The sequence below is a fragment of the Mus musculus genome, chromosome 16, assembly GCF_000001635.26.
Source record: "Mus musculus strain C57BL/6J chromosome 16, GRCm38.p6 C57BL/6J".
Taxonomy (NCBI): domain Eukaryota; kingdom Metazoa; phylum Chordata; class Mammalia; order Rodentia; family Muridae; genus Mus; species Mus musculus.
In genome coordinates, this window is record NC_000082.6 from 67,136,811 (window position 1) to 67,156,989 (window position 20,179).

Genomic DNA, 20,179 nt, shown 5'->3' on the forward strand with positions numbered 1-20,179 from the left:
TAGTATTCATCTGCTAAGGTTACATGTCAGGAGAGTAAATCAAATTGCATGTGGAATTTCAAGAAAGAACATCTGCTTGAAGTACATCAAACAACAGATGTTGCTAAACCAAATAGCTATCAATCTTATACACATAATATCATAGCTGGTGTTCACTTGCACATTTTCCTTCAAATGGACAAAGCACACAGACCTCATACTCTTGGATACTTGAATTAAGTAAAGTGTGAGTGAACTATGATCTAAATAACATGGAATGTGAAGGTATTCACTGTATTTTAGGAGAAAATGTCATGTGATAATAAAAGAAGCCTGGAGGTGCAGAAGGAGGTGACAGATACTTTGTTATTGATACTTTACATATTTTTTTGCTTTGTTTACACATTAGCTGCTTTTGCAAAATGGATGTCTACAAACATTTTTACTTCCAGAGTTATTTTGTTAGGCCATTTCATGTGGTGATATCTGACACAAGCTGTAACTTAGAATTATCAAAAGATGACTAAGTTAAACTTTCATTTTCAGTTCAACATAAATGTGGCAAAGAAAATTTAAAATATTTCTTACCACAAAAGTTTAAAACCAACATTTTTTGGTTCGAAATTCCTCAGTGATTTCTTTTTGAATTTTTTTTACATGTGGATAATAAATCCAAATTATTTAACTTTTAGTTCACATTTTCTGATTACATTCTGAAATTTACCTCATTTTTATTATGAATGGGAGGCACAGTGAAAAAATTTAAAATTTTACTTAAAATATACAAATAAGCAATCTGACATGAAACAAAATAATTAGTATATATTATTATGCTAGTATATTATATATTTATTGAGAGAGAGAGAGATGAATGACAACAGTCATGAATTTGAGACTGTTTATAACACAGCAAGGATTCCCTCCAATAAAAAAGGCCCAAATAGAATAATAAGTGATTAGTTACCCTATAAGACAGTACTATAATTATGCCTATATTTGCCTATCTACTTGGTGTTATAGTTCAGTGATTTATACCATAAATGATTTTACATAATCACACTAACACAGCTTTATGTAGACACAATGCAGCATCCTGAGAGCTACCAAGCGTCTTCCAACACATTTCCAGGTTAATTGCTGTTCATCTTTTTGTAAGCTTGTATCTGTTGTAAGTCTTTGAGGCTTACCAGACCAACAACTTCTATGTAGGTGACACACACACAAACACACACACACACACACACACACACACACAGAGAGAGAGAGAGAGAGAGAGAGAGAGAGAGACAGCATGAGATTTTTTTTTAACGATTCATTGCTTCTAAGCTGTAAGATCAAGTTGTGCAGGGTTTTGACTTCAAATTCTTTTTTCTGCTTTTTAATTGGGTTACCTAATAGTAGGTTACTTAGATTTTTCTCATACCCTCTTTGCTTTCTTTAATCTTCTCCCAAATTCCTCATTCTCCATCATCTTCCATTCCTCTTCCTATTCCAACTTATGCAACACCAACATAACTTAACATCCACCCTCACTAAACCTTTGAGGTTGAGTTGTCTCTGTTTCCTTAAGGTAATCCTTTCCTCTCTCTACACTGTCCTCCTTTGTAGGTTCTTTGTCTTTGTAATGTAAAAGGTTTGTAAACATTTTTATAATTCTTTTAAGAATCCATGAACATTGCAGAAGAGAGAAAGGAAGAAGGGAAGAGCCAGAAGATGAGGAGTAGGGCTAAAGACATCCTCTTCTTCTTTTTGTTTTTTCTTTTAAGTTTAATTTTATTTGTAATCCATGTTTTTACAGTCCATGTTCCATTCCTCACCCCTCCACATCCACCCTCTGGCTGCTACACATCCCACACCTCCTCCCCACACCACCCAGTTTCCATGTAGATAACTCTACCCCAACCCCCCTAACCCCCGACCTCTAAACTCCCTGGGTCCTCCTGTGTCTTTAGAGTTAGGAGGATCAATCATCTAACCCATAATTGTTTCTGTCTGAAAGAATTACAGGGATGGAAATAGAGAGGAGCCTGAGGAAAAGAAGGTCCAGTGACGGCCCAAAGTGGGATCCAGCTCAGGGGGAGATTTCCAAGGCTGACACAATTGCTAAGGCTCACAAAATTGGACGTAGCCCACAAAAAACAGGTTAGATTCATATAAGAAAAGGTGTGTGTAAAATGTGGTACATTTACAAAATGGAGTACTACTCAGCTATTAAAAAGAATGAATTTATGAAATTCCTAGGCAAATGGATGGACCTGGAGGGCATCATCCTGAGTGAGGTAATCCAGTCATAAAAGAACTCACATGATATGTATTCACTGATAAGTGGATATTAGCCCAGAAGCTTAGAATACCCAAGATATAAGTTACAATTTGCAAAACACATGAAACTCAAGAAGAACAAAGACCAAAGTGTGGACACTTTGCCCCTTCTTAGAATTGAGAACAAAACACCCATGGAAGGAGTTACAGAGACAAAGTTTGGAGCTGAGACGAAAGGATGGACCATCTAGAGAAGGCCATATCTGGGGATCCATCCCATAATCAGCGTCTAAATGCTGACACCATTGCATACACTAGCAAAATTTTGCTGAAAGGACCCAGATATAGCTGTTTCTTGTGAGACTATGCCAGGGCCTAGCAAACACAGAAGTGGATGCTCACAGTCAGCTATTGGATGGATCACAGGGTCCCCAATGGAGGAGCTAGAGAAAGTACCCAAGGAGCTGGGGGGATCTGCAACTCTATAGGTAGAAGAACAATATGAACTAACCAGTACGCCCCGGAGCTCATGTCTCTAGCTGCATATATATCAGGAGATGGCCTAGTCGGCCATCAGTGGAAAGAGAGGCCCACTGGTTATGCAAACTTTACATGCCTCAGTACAGGGGAACGCCAGGGCCAAGAAGTGGGAGTGGGTGGGTGGGGGAGTGGGTGTGGGGGACCTGTGGGATAGCATTGGAAATGTAAATGACATAAATACCTAATTTTTAAAAAAAGATGGTCTATCACTCATGTCAAATAGGTTTAACTGTAGCAGAAAATCTGTATCCAAAAGTCGTGCCTACAATTCATTCCTTGGCGCAGCAGAACTGTCAACTCTTAGCTTATCTACTATGGAGGTAAAATGTTTTGGTGATATGAGGGACATTCAACTACTGTCTTATTACAATGAACTCCAATGTCCAAAAACTGTTCATATTTTCTGTTTGTACCACAGTAAGAGCCAAGATTTTAAGCTCTACTAAAAACAAAACAAACAAAAACTTCATCTATTTATGTTTATTAAAAAACGAATAGTGATGTATTAACATATCATCCAGCTAATATATTTGGAGTTATTTAAAGTTTATATTGAGTAAAATGTATGTATTTTCAGTATTGCTGTAGACAAGCATCTACATAGGACCGTTCAATTGATTGTTCTTTTATAATGAACAACTTTTATAATACTCAATATTATTGTTACAATATTTTATAAATTTTAAAGAATATGATATAAAAAGGAAATGTATTGAAGGTTTTGAAACGGACTTGGCTCTCCAGGAGGAGTTGGGGTACAAAATGGAAAGAAGAATTTGATGTAAGTCTATACTCAAAATAAGTTTTTAAATGTTAACAAATTCAGATAAATTGAAATTATGTATCTTTTCTCATTATAATGCAATAAAACTTAAAGGAGAAAAAAAAAAGGATCTATCACAACTGCCCTCCAAAAAACCCAGCAAGCAGCTGAAAGAGTCATATGCAGATACTTGCACCCAATCAATGGACAGAAGCAGCTGACCTCTGTTTTTGAGTTAGGGATGTCTGAAAGAAGCTGAGGACAAAGGTGATGCTGTAGGAGGACCAGCAGTCTCCATTAACCTGGACCCATGAGATCTCTCAGACACCAGACCACCAAACAGCATACACCAGTAGATATGAGGTCCCTACCACACATTCAGTAAATGACCTCTTCTAAGCATAACACTGCCAAGGCAGTCAGACTCACAGCAGCTGTGTACACTAGCACTGGGTCCAGAGAAGTCATTCCACACCACCTGACTCCTGCATTGGCAATGAAGGACTCAAACAACCTCTGACTAATGATCTTTTTATAACTGAAAGATCATGGAAGAGTGCGTGGTATGGCACACTGTGAGCTCATCATATCCCAATACATAGTTTCTAACATCAAATCTTACATATGCTCTCATTAAAGTCTGTCAGACACCTCATAACACCAAAACTAATATCTAGAGAAAGATATTTACAGGGTGAAAAACCTCTGATAGGAGAGTGGTAGAGGGAGAGGAGGAGGTGGGTAGAGGGAGAGGAGGAGGTGGCCAAGCTACATAGTGGATCCTTATGAAATTGTGTAATAAAATATGCATGTTAAAAATGTGTAATCCACCGTAAATCTTTGAGTTTTGCATCTGATAGACTGCTAAGCTGTAGAAAACAAACATTAAATGATATTGTAATTCTACATAATAGTTTCAAATCTAAAGTTATGAATCTTACAACTACAAATAGGGAGAACATGTGGCCTTAGTTTTTCTTAGTCAAACTGGACAGATGTTGCTATGACTTTTCATAAGACTCATGACTGAAAATACTAAGGCCCTAATTTGTACTTGCTTAAACTGTAGACACCTACTTATACTGACAGAAGTTGACTGTATTTAGTAAACTGAATATTCATTCCCAATTTAAAACAAAACAGTGACAACAAAATGCTTGACTTAAAAGAGTCCCAGTGTATCTCAGTGTGAAGGAAAGGCCAACATACCCAGAGCCAGTACAATGGCAGACAGATGCAAACACTCTTCTCCAAGTTCACTGGCATGCTATAAATACTTACTCATGCCATATGTACACAGAATTTTCAATGTGAAAATGTTATGAAATGATCACCTTTAGCAAACCATCTCTTTAGCAAAGTTACTAATCAACGAAAGTAAAATGTTAACTACTCTACCCATGAATGACAAAGTTCAAGTGCTACGGGAAGAAAGAATGCCTTTGTCACATAAATTAGAAATTTATTTCCATAAAATTATAAATGATGATGAAGGGTTTTCTAATTAAAAGTGCTTTGTGGATTGGTTGTGTGTTTGTTTTGGTTAATGAATTTCAACCTCCTCCCTCCCCTTCCTCGCAGGCAAAGGCTCGAGTGCACTTAATTCTGACGCTGTGTAGGTTATTTAACCATCAGCTTTTGCCTTGGTTCCAAATTGATCTAATTTTGCTCGTAAAATTTTTGCCTATAGTACCCAAAATATAAGTGAATAGAACCTTTGCACACTTAAGTATGCTTCTAGATTCCTAGTCCACATGAAGGAATCAATATAAATGCAAAGAAAGTAGTCCCTTATTTTGGAGTTCCTTAAAACCATGTAGAAAACCCTGAATACCACATGAATCTCTTAGGACATGTTCTGTCGCAAATATGATCACACGGTTTCTTTCTCTTAGCATAAATAAACAAAAAATAAATTTATCTGTGAATTCCATAGACTGGTAAGAAAGCTATATTAGAAAGTTTAAAGACCAGTCATATTTCTCCTAAGAAGATGATTAATTCCTGTCCTGATAGGCTTATTTCATATGTGATGATAAAGAATCTTCAGAATGATAAATAACACCAATTAATATTACTCAGATTTGTTCTTCAAGTCACGCATATGCTCTTTGCAAACTCATTCTTTTATATATAATGTATGCAAGAACTATGTTCAAATCTGCAATTTTTGTTATATTTCCCTTTACATTTATGTTCAAAATATGCTCCAAAATATTAAATTGTATATTGATAATAAAACATTTTTATATTCAAAACATATTCTGATAGAATAGAATTTAGAATGGCTAGTGCCAGAATAAAGTATAGAAGTATAAAAATGTTAATGATATATGTGTTAAGAGTTTGAAGTATATGAACTTTGAGTCTCAGCAGCAAAAAAGAACAACAAAAAAGTTAATGAAAATTTTTCTATTCATGTATTCAGATATTACATCAATTTTCTTATACATTTATGCATTTACATATTAAACATTGATTCCATATAATACATATGATATATAAATGTATATATTGTATCACATTTTTTTGTTTTACCTTGATGCAGTCTGATTATACAGGAATGACTAATGTGCTTACCTAAAAATAAAAGGAAACAAAACAAAGAAAATAAGATGTTAGTTTCAAAGAGATACCATTTCAAAGCTTGCAATGAATAAAATACGGCAGAGCAGACAAAACCATATCTGTCTTGGCAAGCTCTATTTTCCTATGCTCCCCAGAGATCTTTATGGATGCAACCAAATCAAACAGGGCAAGCAGTATATAAAATTACATAGACAAAATCTTTCCAAGTATATTGTTAGTGAGTTGAAAATGGTTATTTTGGTTAATTATCTCCTATCATTAGCATACAATCAATCAAATATAACATTATGTACCATCAATGTTTGGTGTTATTGTATTATTTCGTCTAAGATCTGAACATTACCATACACTCTAGAACTAATGAAGCAATGCTTCAGTGAAGTGATGAATCAATATAAATACACTAATCTGGAAACACAACAGTGCAGGTCTATTTAGAACCAGGATAACTGATAGAGTATCTGAGGAGCTATGTAATGAATCATGTGGTGTCTACAGATATAGAGTAGCTCTGGAAACCCTCCTATTTCTGTTTTATATTAAAATAGTAAAAAGTGCAGCTGAGAAATTAAATTATTGACATCATATTGGAGAGCACTTACTCTACTGAAAAATGGAACTTTAATTTTTACCCCCACATAGCTTCAGATTAGAGAAGCAGCAGAAATATTTATGAAAAATTGAACCTGTGGGTGTTGTGATCTTTTTCATGCTCTTCTTAGTTTTTTTTAAATGTGAGAAATTGAACTCATGGGCTCAAATATGTAGGGAAGTCACCAAACCTCTGACTTAAAGCCCAAGGTTGGAAGCACATCTTATATATGTTAGTTGAAGGATAAGATTAGACATTCCAAATCTAAAAGGAAGGATAGACATAATGCCTTATGAGTGTTATAAGTGAGAAAGTACACAGATAAAATCTGTTTTAATTTGACTCACAAAAATTTTCAATGTACCTGAAAATGCATCCCTTAGTGTTTTATACTGAATACTTCAAACTACAGTTTATGAACAAGCATCCCTTAGAGTCTATATACTTTGTGTACTAGGTTTTGTGTACCTCGAGACAAACCTACATCTATTCTCCTGCCCATTCCCAACTCTTTACAGATCCTTTCAACTTCCTGTCCACCCATCTCATATTCTTTGTTCTTTCTGGTTTTGTTGTTTGTAAAAATTCAAGCTAAGCCAAACCAAAACACAACAAAAAGTTGAGAATCTCTTTCTCTCCTTCTCTGTCTCTCTCTCTCTCTCTTTCTCTCTCTCTCTCATGCATGACGTGCACATGCATACACACACACATACACACAAGAAATACATAAGCAAAAGTAAGCAAAAGTCTAGAAAGAAAGAAAGAGTTCACACAAAGCCTCATTGAGACAAAAAGGGATACCATTGAGTTCCTGCTTTATTGCCAATCTTCTTTTCTGTACGGGATCTACCTAAGCAGAAGTGTAGTGAATCTGATCAGTGAGAGTCCCTTGGAGAAGATTAGTTTGGTCCTTGATGGTAGGTGCCAATTGTAGGTCGCTTCTTAGATATGGAAACTCATGTCCATTTCTCCCTCTCAGCACTGTGACCCCATGTAGCTTGAACTGGTACGGTGTTTCTGCATGTTGTAGCTGTCTGAGTGGGTCATATGTGCATCAGTCCCATTGTGTCTGGAGGGAGGTCTAAATGTGTAGTGAACACTAAATTGTTTACAATGAGTAAATAATGGAGCTAATCACATAAAATAATGAAAAACTATTAGTGAAGCTGAAGTTCAATAAAATCCAGAAGAACTGTGTGTTGAAAGTATGAGATATTTGTTTGTTTGTTTGTTTGTTTGTTTGTATGGTTGGTTGGTTGGTTTTTGTTTTTTGTTTTGTTTTTTGTTTTGTTTTTAATGATTGCCTGTTATGCTTTGACTTGGCAAAGCACAAAAAATTTCACTAAACTTTTTTAAAATTAAAACTGGAAGAAAGCAGCAGTGTTTTGTAGTTCAATAAGCTGGAATGCTACATCAATAGCACATTAAGGAGCAATTTTTGGCAATTTTGGGCATGTAGCACAACAATTCCACACTGCTATTTACCAATAAAACTGTAATTCATTTTACATAATGTCTCTTTTGAGAGGTAGAATTTCTAATTGGAAGTTGCTGATTTTCTAATTAACATGGTTAAGGCAGATCTGCACAATTTAGGTAAATTTCAGTTTCCTTGAGTTGTCTCCTACATACACACAAATGGAAAAACAGATACTTGCCTTTGTAACGTCTCTAAGAGTCTTTAGAAGGGGGCAGGAAATCTCAGATATACAGTGCTTATACAAAGGAGATTTATGAGCCACCTATTGTTATTTGCTACATTGGTTTTGACCTGCTACATCTACCCCCCCCCCCCCATAAACTCAAATGTGCTCATAAGTATTTTTTTCTCATTCTTTGCTCTGTTATGTATATTTGTTATAATCTGGGCAGTGAGCCCAGATTGCTTCTTTTTTGTCGTCCTTGTTGTTGTTTATTTGTAGACTGTCCTAGATTCTCGTGAGAGGGCACATTTGTAAGTTAACACCATAATTATTGGGAGATTGGCACTCTGTGACTTTAGTATAAGAAAATTCTGCCATTATTTTATAATAAAGTGACTACCGTATATTTGGAGTATTTCATTATTAGGATAAAGTGTGTTAATTTCAGCCCTGCCTGAATTCTGAAACTGTTCAGGCAATGGCAGCCTTTTAAACTGTGCCAGCCAATGCTCAAAATCAAAAGTCTATTTAAAGATGGGCTTTAGCTCATTTTCAATTTGTTCATTAATGGCTCACATTGTGTGATATGATTGTGAGAAACAGGATGTTGCTTACCATCCACCACCTTTAAGGCAGGAAAACACTTTCAGTACTCAGATTACAGAAAACTACAATTAAATTTAAATTAGACACGTGAACTGGCAATACTTAAAATGATTGCGACTTGATTCTTTTAAACATGTCACATTTACTGAGTGCTTACCTAAGATGGGACACAAACTCTTCAGCAGAAAAGAATAGCAGTTTTCTCAACAGATAACCTGAGCCTTTCAGGACACAAACCATTGCTATTTGTACTATGACAATGACATCAGAAGAGAAGGTACCTGTGTGCCCCAGCTCTGAGTGAAAGTTTGGGTTAACTGTGCAAGGTGATTTCTAGTCTTTTTCGTGAGTGTTTGTTTATATACATTCCTCACCTGTACACATTAATTCCTCAACACTTAAATGTATAAGATCAAATGTATAAGATAGGAAAAAGGATGAGGAGAAAGTTTAGGTGTTTTCAGTCTACATGTGAATGTAAATACATAAAGTTCAGAGCCATTTTGTTTGGGTCAAGTCGTTCTTAAATTCTACTTAATGTTCATTTTAGCTTTTACATGATTAGTCTTTCTTTCTTTTCTTTTTCCCCATATGAAGATTTGTTGCAGCAGATATTTAATCTTTTTTTTTTCTTTTATTGGATATTTTCTTTATTTACATTTCAAATGTTATCCCCTTTCCAGGTCTCCCCTCCAGAACCCACAATCCCATCCCCCTTCCCCCTGCCGCTCTGAGAGTACTCTCCACCCACCCACCCACTCCCATCCTCCCGCCCTGGGATTCTCCTACACTGGGGCTTCGATCTCCCTCAGGCCCAAGGGCCACTCCTCTCACTTATGTCCAATAAGGCCATTCTTTGCCACAAATGAGCCATGGGTACTGCGGAGCTCTGGGGGGAGGGGTGTGTGTGTGTCTGGCCCGTTGACACTTGCTCTCCCATGGAGCTACAAACCTCCTCAGCTCTTTCAGTCCCTTCTCCAAGTCCTCCATTGGAGACCTCGAACTGAGTCTAATGGTTGGCTGTGACCATCTGCCTCTGTATTTGTCAGGCTCTGGCAGAGCCTCTCAGAAGACAGCCATATCATAATTAGTCTTTCTTATTCTCTTTGAAAAAAGTACACTCTTTATGAGAATGTCAACTACAATGGAATTTAATACATTCTTCACACCCCTTTCGAAGGGCTCTGGCAGGCTGGAGCATGGAAAACATGGCTCTGGTAGACTTTGCCCTTCTTCCATATCCTTTGCCTTCCTAAACAGTTACATTCCATTCCTAAAGTTAGCTGACCAACATCTAGTCCCTTTTTGGCCTACTCCCTCCCCTCCCCGTGAGGCTGACAACTAATGTTCAGCTATCAGAGTACTAAAGTACAGAAACTAAAAACCCCCTACCCTTATTAACATACTCATGCACAACATACCATCTCATCCTAACAAGGAGTTTCCCTTGACTCTTTTATAAACTGCAATGAACATCCTCATTCTCCTTTCAGAGGCAGCCCTAAGTATTTCATCCCTGTACATCCCACCCACTCCTCTCCCTTGTCTCCTTTCACTTCTCCCTTGTCTTCTGTTTCCTGTGTTTGTCTTTATTTCCTGCTCCCTGGGATAGTTAAATCTACTTTTGTGCTGAGAATTTGGTCTTAAGGTGTCTTGGGCCTATTGTGTTGCTTTCACTTAGGATTTGCAAATCACATGTTAAAATTTAACCCACAATGATTCGACTTGATTTTGGATATTGGTCTGATGCTACTTATACTGTTAAACATGCAGGTCTAGACACAGACACATAGACAAATACACATAGGCAAACACAAACACACACACACAGGCAAACACACACACATACACACACACACATGCACACACAAATTCACACTCATTATGTTAGGGTAAAAGGCTTTATTTCCATTGAGAATTTTGAGTTTGAACTCATGTGTTAGAATCTCTAACATGTAAACTAGTAAATTGAAGTCTCTTCTTAACTTCAAAACAAGCTCAACGACTTTTTTTATTGTGTGTTTCTCTCTCTGCTTTCAATAGGACTTAGAGTCTCTGATAAGGATGTACCAGCCTCAATCAAACCCTATTGTTTTACTTTCTTTTTAGAATTCTTCTGTCCTGCAATCTTCTTTTTAGCTCTAATTAAGGCTTGTAAGGTCACTCGCATGCTTCTCAAGTCCAATTACAGTGGGTGCTTAGAAACTCATTTCGAAGAAAATCACTGACCCTTCACTTTAGCCCACAAGGTAACAAAGAGGAAGGCTGGAACTGCTCCGCTGACTTTAGTTTGTATTTGTCTCCTTCACTTTGGGGCAGATATCTGCTTTATTCTGCACATAGGCATGATAATTATGCAAATAGAATCTGCTTAAAATGCATGATACTTAGCCTACATTATCCCAGACCTGAAAGCACTAACATTAAAGTAACTATGGATTCCTACTGTTAGCAGTTCCCACCAATGTCCTCTTCCAAATCACCTAAAGATGCCTGAAAGTCTCCAGTAATTGTCCTAAACCTGCAATCACCTTGATGCCAGTAATAGCAAAACCTTAAGGACAGATCACTCCATGATAAGATGTCCACAAAGTAGGAGCAATCAGGTCACAGGAACCATGGTGTTCCTGGAAGTGCTGACCTCTGCAATGGGCTTTTTACCAGAAAAACTAAGAAAAGTTCTAATATGCAACTTTACAATCATATTATGTTACAAATCTCAAAAAAAGTGCAAACCAGGAAGCAAAACATACTCATGGAAGCCTACTCTGAGGTGGCCTGGAGAATAGTTCTGTGATTCCATTTATTGTATTAAATGTAATATAACTAAATAATTACAAAATAACTTTTCATATTATTTAATAATAACAAGGCATGTTGTACTATGTGATAATCATATCTAAGTCACTTTCCAGCTAATGTTTGCAGATTTAAGAGACTCTAGATAGCAATAACACCAATTAAAAATGTACTACAACATTTTATTAGTAGTTGGCACAGTTGGGTGTCTTACAGTTAAAATTGCTTAGTCATCCCTGAGATCATTGTATATCTCAGTGTGTTGAGATTATGAGACACATTGGTATATGCAAATATCTGCATGAAATATTGCTGGAGAATGAAAATATCATATCTAAATCTTTCTCTCACTTAGCCAATCATGGTGGGAGGAACGCGAACTACAGAAATGAATAAGTTGTCAAGATTCCATGGTTGAAGATTGTGAAATAACAGAAAGGTTGACTTGGAAATTGAAACATCATAGTGGTTTTAAATATGGTTTCGTTTTTTGGATGCAAAATATTCTTTACCATAAATATTCTTTATCCTGTTCCATTTTAAAAGTAGATGCAGATCTTATTTTTCACAGATTTAATAAATAAGTTATAACTATACCTGTACAGCATTATTCAAATTAAAGCTTAGTAATGTGTCTTATTGGTTTACCTTTATGCATTTATCTTCCTAGTATAATTAATATATTTAAAACTTACAAACTATTTTGTGATAAGTTATTTTGTGGTAAAGTGCTTTAAGTCAAATCCTTAAGTGTTTTTAACTATAATTACATTTTCTGTGTTATGTTATTAGATTTTGCTACTTAATATATTGGCAATTAATTCAAACATATATATATATATATATATATATATATATATATATATATATATATAATGTACAGTAACCATTAAAAATATTCCAACAGTTTATCTTTCATGAAGCATATGTCAATCAATGTATAATGAACATTGATCCAAAAACACCAAGCCAAAGTAAACTGGAGATTAAATATCAGAGCTTTAGTATCTACAAACTATAAACAAACTTTGAAGTATTTTATTTCAAGTTCCCCAATATGTTGCTTTATATTTCAGGATATGGTCTGTTGATGAATGAAGCTGCAGAGTGAGTACTGTGCATTCTGCTCCAACTTACATTCTAAATAGTTGTCAAACTTACTTCCATCACCAGGCGTGACCAACCCTGAGTTTTCCATTTAGATCGTCTCTGAATTTGACTTCTTACTGACTTCCAAAGTTACACACTAAAGAGCAACTAAACTAAGCAGAACATACACACAACACTCGAGAAATGAAGTACAGGAGTCCAAGACGACTGGGTTATTTGTCAGATTGTGTTCTTCTCTGACTACTTTCGATACAAGATGCTCAAAATAATTGGAACTGGATAGCACAACTTATGAAAAATGGAAGTGTTTGTTACTTCAAATTTCTGCCATGAAGCTCCAAGTTCCATAACTATTGCAATAAACAAGTCATTCAACATAACTGAAAGACAATGGAGCAATTATAATCAAAAGAGAGAGAAGATAGGAAGAAATGTACAAATAAAAACAAAAGTATGGATTAATAAACACATAAATGTGGATTATAGAGGTTAATTATACTCCTGTAAAACTAAAACCCAGAAGCTGAAGCAAAAAACAACAACAAAAAATCTCAAACTTAAGGTTTCATTTCACACAGAGAAATTCTGTATCAAATCAAAAGAACACACACACACACACACACACACACACACACACACAAACAAACTAATAAATATATAAAACAATTAGTAAATAAAACCAAACAACAACAAATACCAAAAAAATTTCATTACCACTTAATTAGATTTAGTATAACTTGTTGAGGGAGAATAGGCAGTTAGTGCTCTGCTGATTCATGATGTTTCCCTAGGTACATTATAGTTTCTTTCTTTTCTTTCTTTCTTTTTGTTGTTGTTGTTGGTGTTGTTTTGATAGCCCTAGCTCTGCTGGAACTAGCTCTGTAGACTAGACTGTCCTTACAATCACAGAGATCTGCTTACCTCTACCTCTGGAGAGCTGGGATTAAAGACGTGTGTCACCATCACCTGACACTAGTCCCATTCTTTTTCTAATAGGGTTGCTTGTTTCTAGGATGCTTGTCTCTTCTGACATGTAGACAAGCAAATATTGATAAGCACATATACCATAATATCAATATAATATAATATATAATCACATTATTTTTATACTTGGTCTCCAATATACCATTTATATTTGTTGTATATCCTCACATCTTATAATACCAGTTCAAAAAAATAATGACAAAAAAACTAAGATTAACAAAAATGTATATAGTTACCATGCTTAGTTCACCATTGCATGAGTTCATGCATAGATGCCCTAGCTAACTGAAAACCTCTGGAAAAACAAAACAACAAAACAAGTAAACACTAGCATTCACTCACTGGTTCCCTTTAAATGTCTGATTAGCATCCTTCTTCTGCACTTTTCCAAACCTTCTCCCGTAAATTAAGGAGACTGTTTTTCACAAGGCTCCTCCTGTGGGTTGTTTTCCTTCCTGCTTGTGTTAATTGTGCCTATCTTGGAGAAACATTCTTCATATATATATTTTAAAAACTGTGTTATAGCTCTGCACACATACATCAATTCCGTTCTAACAGAATATTGTATAGTCTACCAAAAATTAGCAAAATTCCGAAGTGCTAATGTCATTCATTTTATTACATATGTACACTATAATATTTCAAAATTAATCTTGAGTGAGACAGTGTGTGTTCACCTGCTCGTAGTGACAGTGTTATAGAGAGGACTCTATAACTTACACATTTCCTCAAATGTGCTGCCGCTTTTAATCACAAAACATGATAATATTTTCATATTTGATTAGCATGGTTATAATGCAAGCAAGATCATTATGGCATTCCATATTTTTCTATGGAGATATTCTAATCTCAACAACTAATCTTACTTTATCATCTCTGAAAAAAACTAATAATAATAATATCTAACCTTCCACAATTAAATGATTAAAAAAATGACCCTAATTTAAGAACTCATAGAGATTTATTTAAAGCTTTGAAACAAAAGGCATACTTATAACTTGTCCTAAACAGTCCCATTAAATTAACACAATTATTTTGGCACTTACTCTGATTTCTAAGTATATTTTCCATCAGAAGTTATTTTACACGTTGAAAAAAATAATATGGTAAAACTTTGATCTCTAATTTATTATTCACTTAAATGTACAATAACTTTATTATTTTGTGGTTTAACTATATTAACAATTCTCTAACTTAAGTTAATTCCACTGACTTCCAAACTCATATAAAAATATGTGAGTATGGAGAACTCTTTATACTAGGCATAGAATTACATATGTTCAGCAACTGCATTATGAAAATTGGCATTGGCACTACATCTGAGGATCTTTTGTGAGACACATAGCCAGAGGGACTTAAAAAAGGAAAAGCTAAAATATCTCCTCTTTGATCTGTATTCCATTTCTTAAAAAAGTCACTGGAATAAATCTTCAAAAAAGGTTATATATTGAAGGAATGGACGAAGCATTTTCTGTTGACACAAACAGTAATTGATAAAGTTCTCTTGAATACTTTTAAATTAATACTGATGGATCACACTTAGGGTTGCAAGTTAGTTTTCATTTCCTTTCAACTTTTGCCTCATCTCTTCCTAGGAAGAAGACTGATCAAGTACATTTGTCAGGTGAGCCACGATAATAAGGTGCTTCATCATAGTCTGTCAGAGTTTTACTCTGGAAAGAATGCTGCTTTTTTAGCCTCACTTAAAAATCTACTGTCACTACTGCTGAAAATTTGGTAGACATTTGGGACATGTTTAAAAGCTCTTCTAAACTGATGGTGGCAGATAATTAAGTTATCAGCAACTGCAGCTTTTTACTTTTTCATCCCTTCTTACATTTCCTTCTTTCTATGATATCTATGACATCATGAACCCATCTGAATGGTATTGAGTGACTCCCTCACAGAATACAATTCTTTGTTCCTTTCCTCTTTCCAACCTATGAGTAGCTAGTGTCCAAAGTCCCTGAAAATGGCAATCTAAGCCTTTATCAAAGTCTAAGTGGGTAATTTTTTTCTTCAGAAGCCCCTGAAATCCACAAGGTTATGAAATTTATGCACTAAGACAGCAAGATATGGTCTTCAGAGTGATAAAAAAAAGTTACAGAAAGTTTTTCTGAAAAATAAGTGTATAAATTCCATGTTTATAGTATCTCTATTTCAGGAATGTGTCCTCTACTCTGGAAGTGTCTCCATGTGTGTTCTTTACTTGAAACCACTTGCAATGTTTATTCTGACTATATGTTACTACCTCTGTCACTGTGGGAATATTTCAAAATCAATGGAAATCTAGTGTCAGGAACAAGCAGCTTCATATGTTCTTAATACATGAAAAATACTTTTAAGTCCTTAAAATATTATATAATTTAAATTTAATATTTATGTTAAGTTTTAATATTAAAATCAGTTATTAGTATTATTTCCTTTTAAATAACATATTGGAATGCTAGTAAGTAAAATAAAACTGAATCTGAAAGTGAAAAAATATATCCAATCAATTTATATTCACTGTAGTTACATAGGTCACCATGGACACTGAAATAAGGTTTACCTAGTCATTGCTCATTGACCGAAAATAAGCTAAGAACTTTGTGAACCTTGGGGCACATAATTTTTGTTTTGTTTTTTTTTTTTTTTTTTTTTTTTGTCAGCATAGAAGTACATGACCTTGTTTCATGTTTTTCTGCTCAAGTCCATCTTATATAACGACCATGTCTCTAAAATATTTATATTCAGTATTTATTTATAATAAATCTCTAGCTGTGGAAGAAATAGCACACTCCTGATTCTAAGTCACTTGACTGGTCTTTTCGTTGGCTTTCAACTTCACAGTCAGGCCAATTGCGGGACTTGATTCAGTCTTTGCAGCCTCATTAATTCAGAAACTTAACCCCTTTTCATCTTTACCACATATTATTTGGCATGCTTTTTTTTCCACAAGTAAGTCACAACTTGGTAAAAGATAGAAATACCAGATAGCATCAGAATAATGTTGGGAGACATTTTAAGCAAAGAAATTAGCAACAATGAAAACTTAACAAAGACACACACTGTTTCGCACTCAATTTAGTTTTTAAAAATTCCAGAATTTAGCATATATATAAGCAACAAAAATGAATTGGTAGGTTATATTTATACTTTTGGGCTTATGTGTGTGCATGTGCATGCTCATGTACAGACACCACACACACACACACACACACACACACACACACACACACACACACACTCACTCCTGTAAGTAAGAATAACAAAGATGAAGAAAAAAGGCTATTAGTTTGAGAGTGTGAGGAGATTAGTAACCAGGGAGAGGTTAGAGGAAGAGACCTGGAAAGAACTGGAGAGCTAAAAATAAAGTAATTTTATTTTAATTAAAATGTATAATGCTTTAAAAGGAAAAAGGGCATCGCATCGATAGTTGAAAGTTAAAAGTCAAACTGATTGTCATTGTCTCTGGGATCTCTCAATGGTCCAGGTTAGTTGATACTGTTGTTCTTCAAATGGAGTTGGCATCCTCTTCAGCTACTTCAGTTTTTCCCCTAACTCTCCCATAGGGGTCCCCAACCTCTGTCCAATGGTTGCTTGTAAATATCTGCATTTGTCTTAGTTAACTGCTGGGTAGAGCCTCTCAGAGGATAGCCATGGCTGTGTTTCGACTAGACAGGAAAAATTTTGGGTCAAAAATTTTGAAGGTAGATGGGTGGCTCCATTCCTCCACAGGGAAGCTTTTCTCTCTTCTGGAAGTGGTGTTTGACATTGTCAGAGATCCCAGAGACTAACCCACCAACCAAAGAGTACACATGGGCTGGTTCGTGGACCCCTACACATGTAGAAGAGTGTCTGGTCTCAGTGGGAGAAGATGTGTCAAATCCTGTAAAACTTGATGCCCCAGGGAAGGGGGATGCTGGAAGATGTAAGGTAGGGGTGAGTGGGGTGAGTGGATGGGTGTTGGGAGGGGTAGGGTTGAGGGAGCACATTCTCAGAGGCAAAGGGGAACAGGATATGGTGACTAACTCTGGGACCAGAGTTCCTGGAGGAAACAGGAAGGGGGCAAAATTTGGAGTCTAAATAAATAAACCTGGTTTTTATCTTTGACACCAAAAGCAAAACAAAACAAAATAAAATTCCACCAAAACAAACAAACAAACAAACAAAAAAATCCCCACACATTTTCCCAAGAAGATACACAAGGGTTAAGGTCATATCTATTCTTGAATATTTTGATCACAAATGAATTCAAAATGAGTATTACAAAAACACATATGGAACTCTCAAAGAACTAAGAAAAATGAGGGAAAAAATCAAAATGAAATTTGGAAGGAAGCTCGGTAGGCAGCTTGTGCATAGCAGGAGCACATCCCGACCCATTGGACTGTTTAAGTCATCTCCTGTTTACATGTTGATAAGGTACAAGGCTGTGCATACGATTCTGGGCATAGACACGAGCCACAAAAATGAACACAACACATTTGGTAGCTTCTTGTGATGTCTTCCAGCTATAATAACCAAAGAACACTTCAAGATATACATGGCAATTTCTAAGGTTTAATAACTGTCGTTTTATTATGACTAAATCCTGTCAATTACTTTCAGAAGTAGAGTAAATAATAATTAATGAAGTTATAATGACAATATTTTCTTAACCTATTATGATAAAATAATTTGTGATTAGTCTTAACATATATATTATATACACACATACACACACACACACACACATATATATATATATATACATATATATATATATATATATATATATATATATATGTACAATTTATGAATGACTTGCTTGACTTGCTTGTTGTTGACACTTGAGTTTTAAGCCCAGATTCATGTATTCAGGTTAATATGAAAAAATAACAGAGATCAAACATGCATTAATTTTTTACAGTTACATAAAAAGAAGCACAGAAATTGTTAATTCTTGCAAATCTCTTTCTTCCTTGGATTTCTTTGTACTACTTCATATTGTACTTTCAAGCCAATGGATCAAAGATGTGAATCCTTCTCATAAAGACTCATAAATCTTAACACAGGTGGAGATGTACTATTTAGGTGGTGTCTGTTATTTTAAATTATTTGCCTCATTGATCTTGAACAGCCATGTAGATCATCAAGGAAGGGACAAATGAGTATAGTCTCAGGGGAGGTAATTCACATTAGAAAATTTAGAGGAAATTATAATTAAAGTCTCAATGCTCAGTGCTTAAACGAAACCTGCTAGTCAGTCACCCTTAAATTTATGCTTATTAGGAGTCATGACTCTATGCCATACAGAAAGAAAGGAAAGATTCTAAACGAATGTGGGAAGTTCACCATCACTTAATAATTTATACACATGACACAAGAAAATACAGCATTTCTGGATTTGCCAAGCACTGGCAAAGCCTCAAAGGAGACAGCTATATCCGGGTCCCTTCAGCAAAATCTTGCTGGCATACACAATAGTGTCTGCATTTGGTGGCTGATTATGGGATGGACCCCCCGGGTGGGGCAGTCTCTGGATGGTCCATACTTTCGTCTTAGCTCCAAACTTTGTCTCTGCAACTCCTTCCATGGATATTTTATTCCCTATTCTAGGAGGAATGAAGTATCCATGCATTGGCCTTCCTTCTTGATTTTCTTGTATTTTGGAAGTTGTATCTTGGGTATTTTGGTTACTGGGCTAACCTCTTATCAGTGAGTGCATATCAAGTGACTTCTTTTGTGATTGGGTTACCTCACTCAGGATGATATCCTCCAGATAAATCCATTTGCCCAAGAATTTCATAAATTCATTGTTTTTAATAGCTGTGTAGTAGTACTTCATTGTGTAAATGTTCCACATTTTTTGTATCCATTCTTCTGTTGAGGGACATCTGGGATCTTTCTGGCTTCTGGCTATTATAAATAGGGCTGCTATGAACATAGTGGAGCATGTGTCTACAGAAGTGGATGCTCACAGTCAGCTATTGGATGGAACACAGGGCCCCCAATATAGGAGCTAGAGAAAGTACTCAAGGAGCTGAAGGGGTCTGCAACCCTATAGGTGGAACAGTATGAACTAACCAGTACCCCCAGCGCTCATGTCTCTAGCTGCATATGTAGCAGAAGATGGCCTGGTTGGCCATCATTGGGAAGAGAGGCCCCTTGGTCTAGCAAACTTTATATGTCCCAGTACAGGGGAATGCCAGGGCCAAGAAGTGGGAGTAACTGGGTAAGGGAGGAGGTCAGGGGGAGGGTATAGGGGACTTTTGGGATAGCATTTGAAATGTAAATGAAGAAAAGATCTAATAAAAATTGTGGGGAAAAAAAGAAAAAATAGAAACT

At 35.7% G+C, this 20,179-nt stretch overlaps 1 protein-coding gene across 7 annotated transcripts in view; it reads right to left on the reverse strand.

The window, feature by feature from the left end:
- Window positions 1-20,179, reverse strand: part of Cadm2 (cell adhesion molecule 2) — a 965,502-nt gene that overhangs the window by 481,395 nt on the left and 463,928 nt on the right. For 3 of the 7 annotated variants that reach the window (XR_001781826.2, XM_011246129.3, XM_011246128.3), the window contains exon 2: window positions 6,083-6,124. The exons of the other annotated variants lie outside the window; for them this stretch is intronic. Coding sequence is in view for 2 of the 3 variants with exons in the window: in XM_011246129.3 (XP_011244431.1) it covers window positions 6,083-6,124 (42 nt within the window). In the remaining variant the exon portion in view is untranslated. The remainder of the gene's footprint in view (window positions 1-6,082; window positions 6,125-20,179) is intronic. 7 annotated transcript variants of the gene reach the window in all.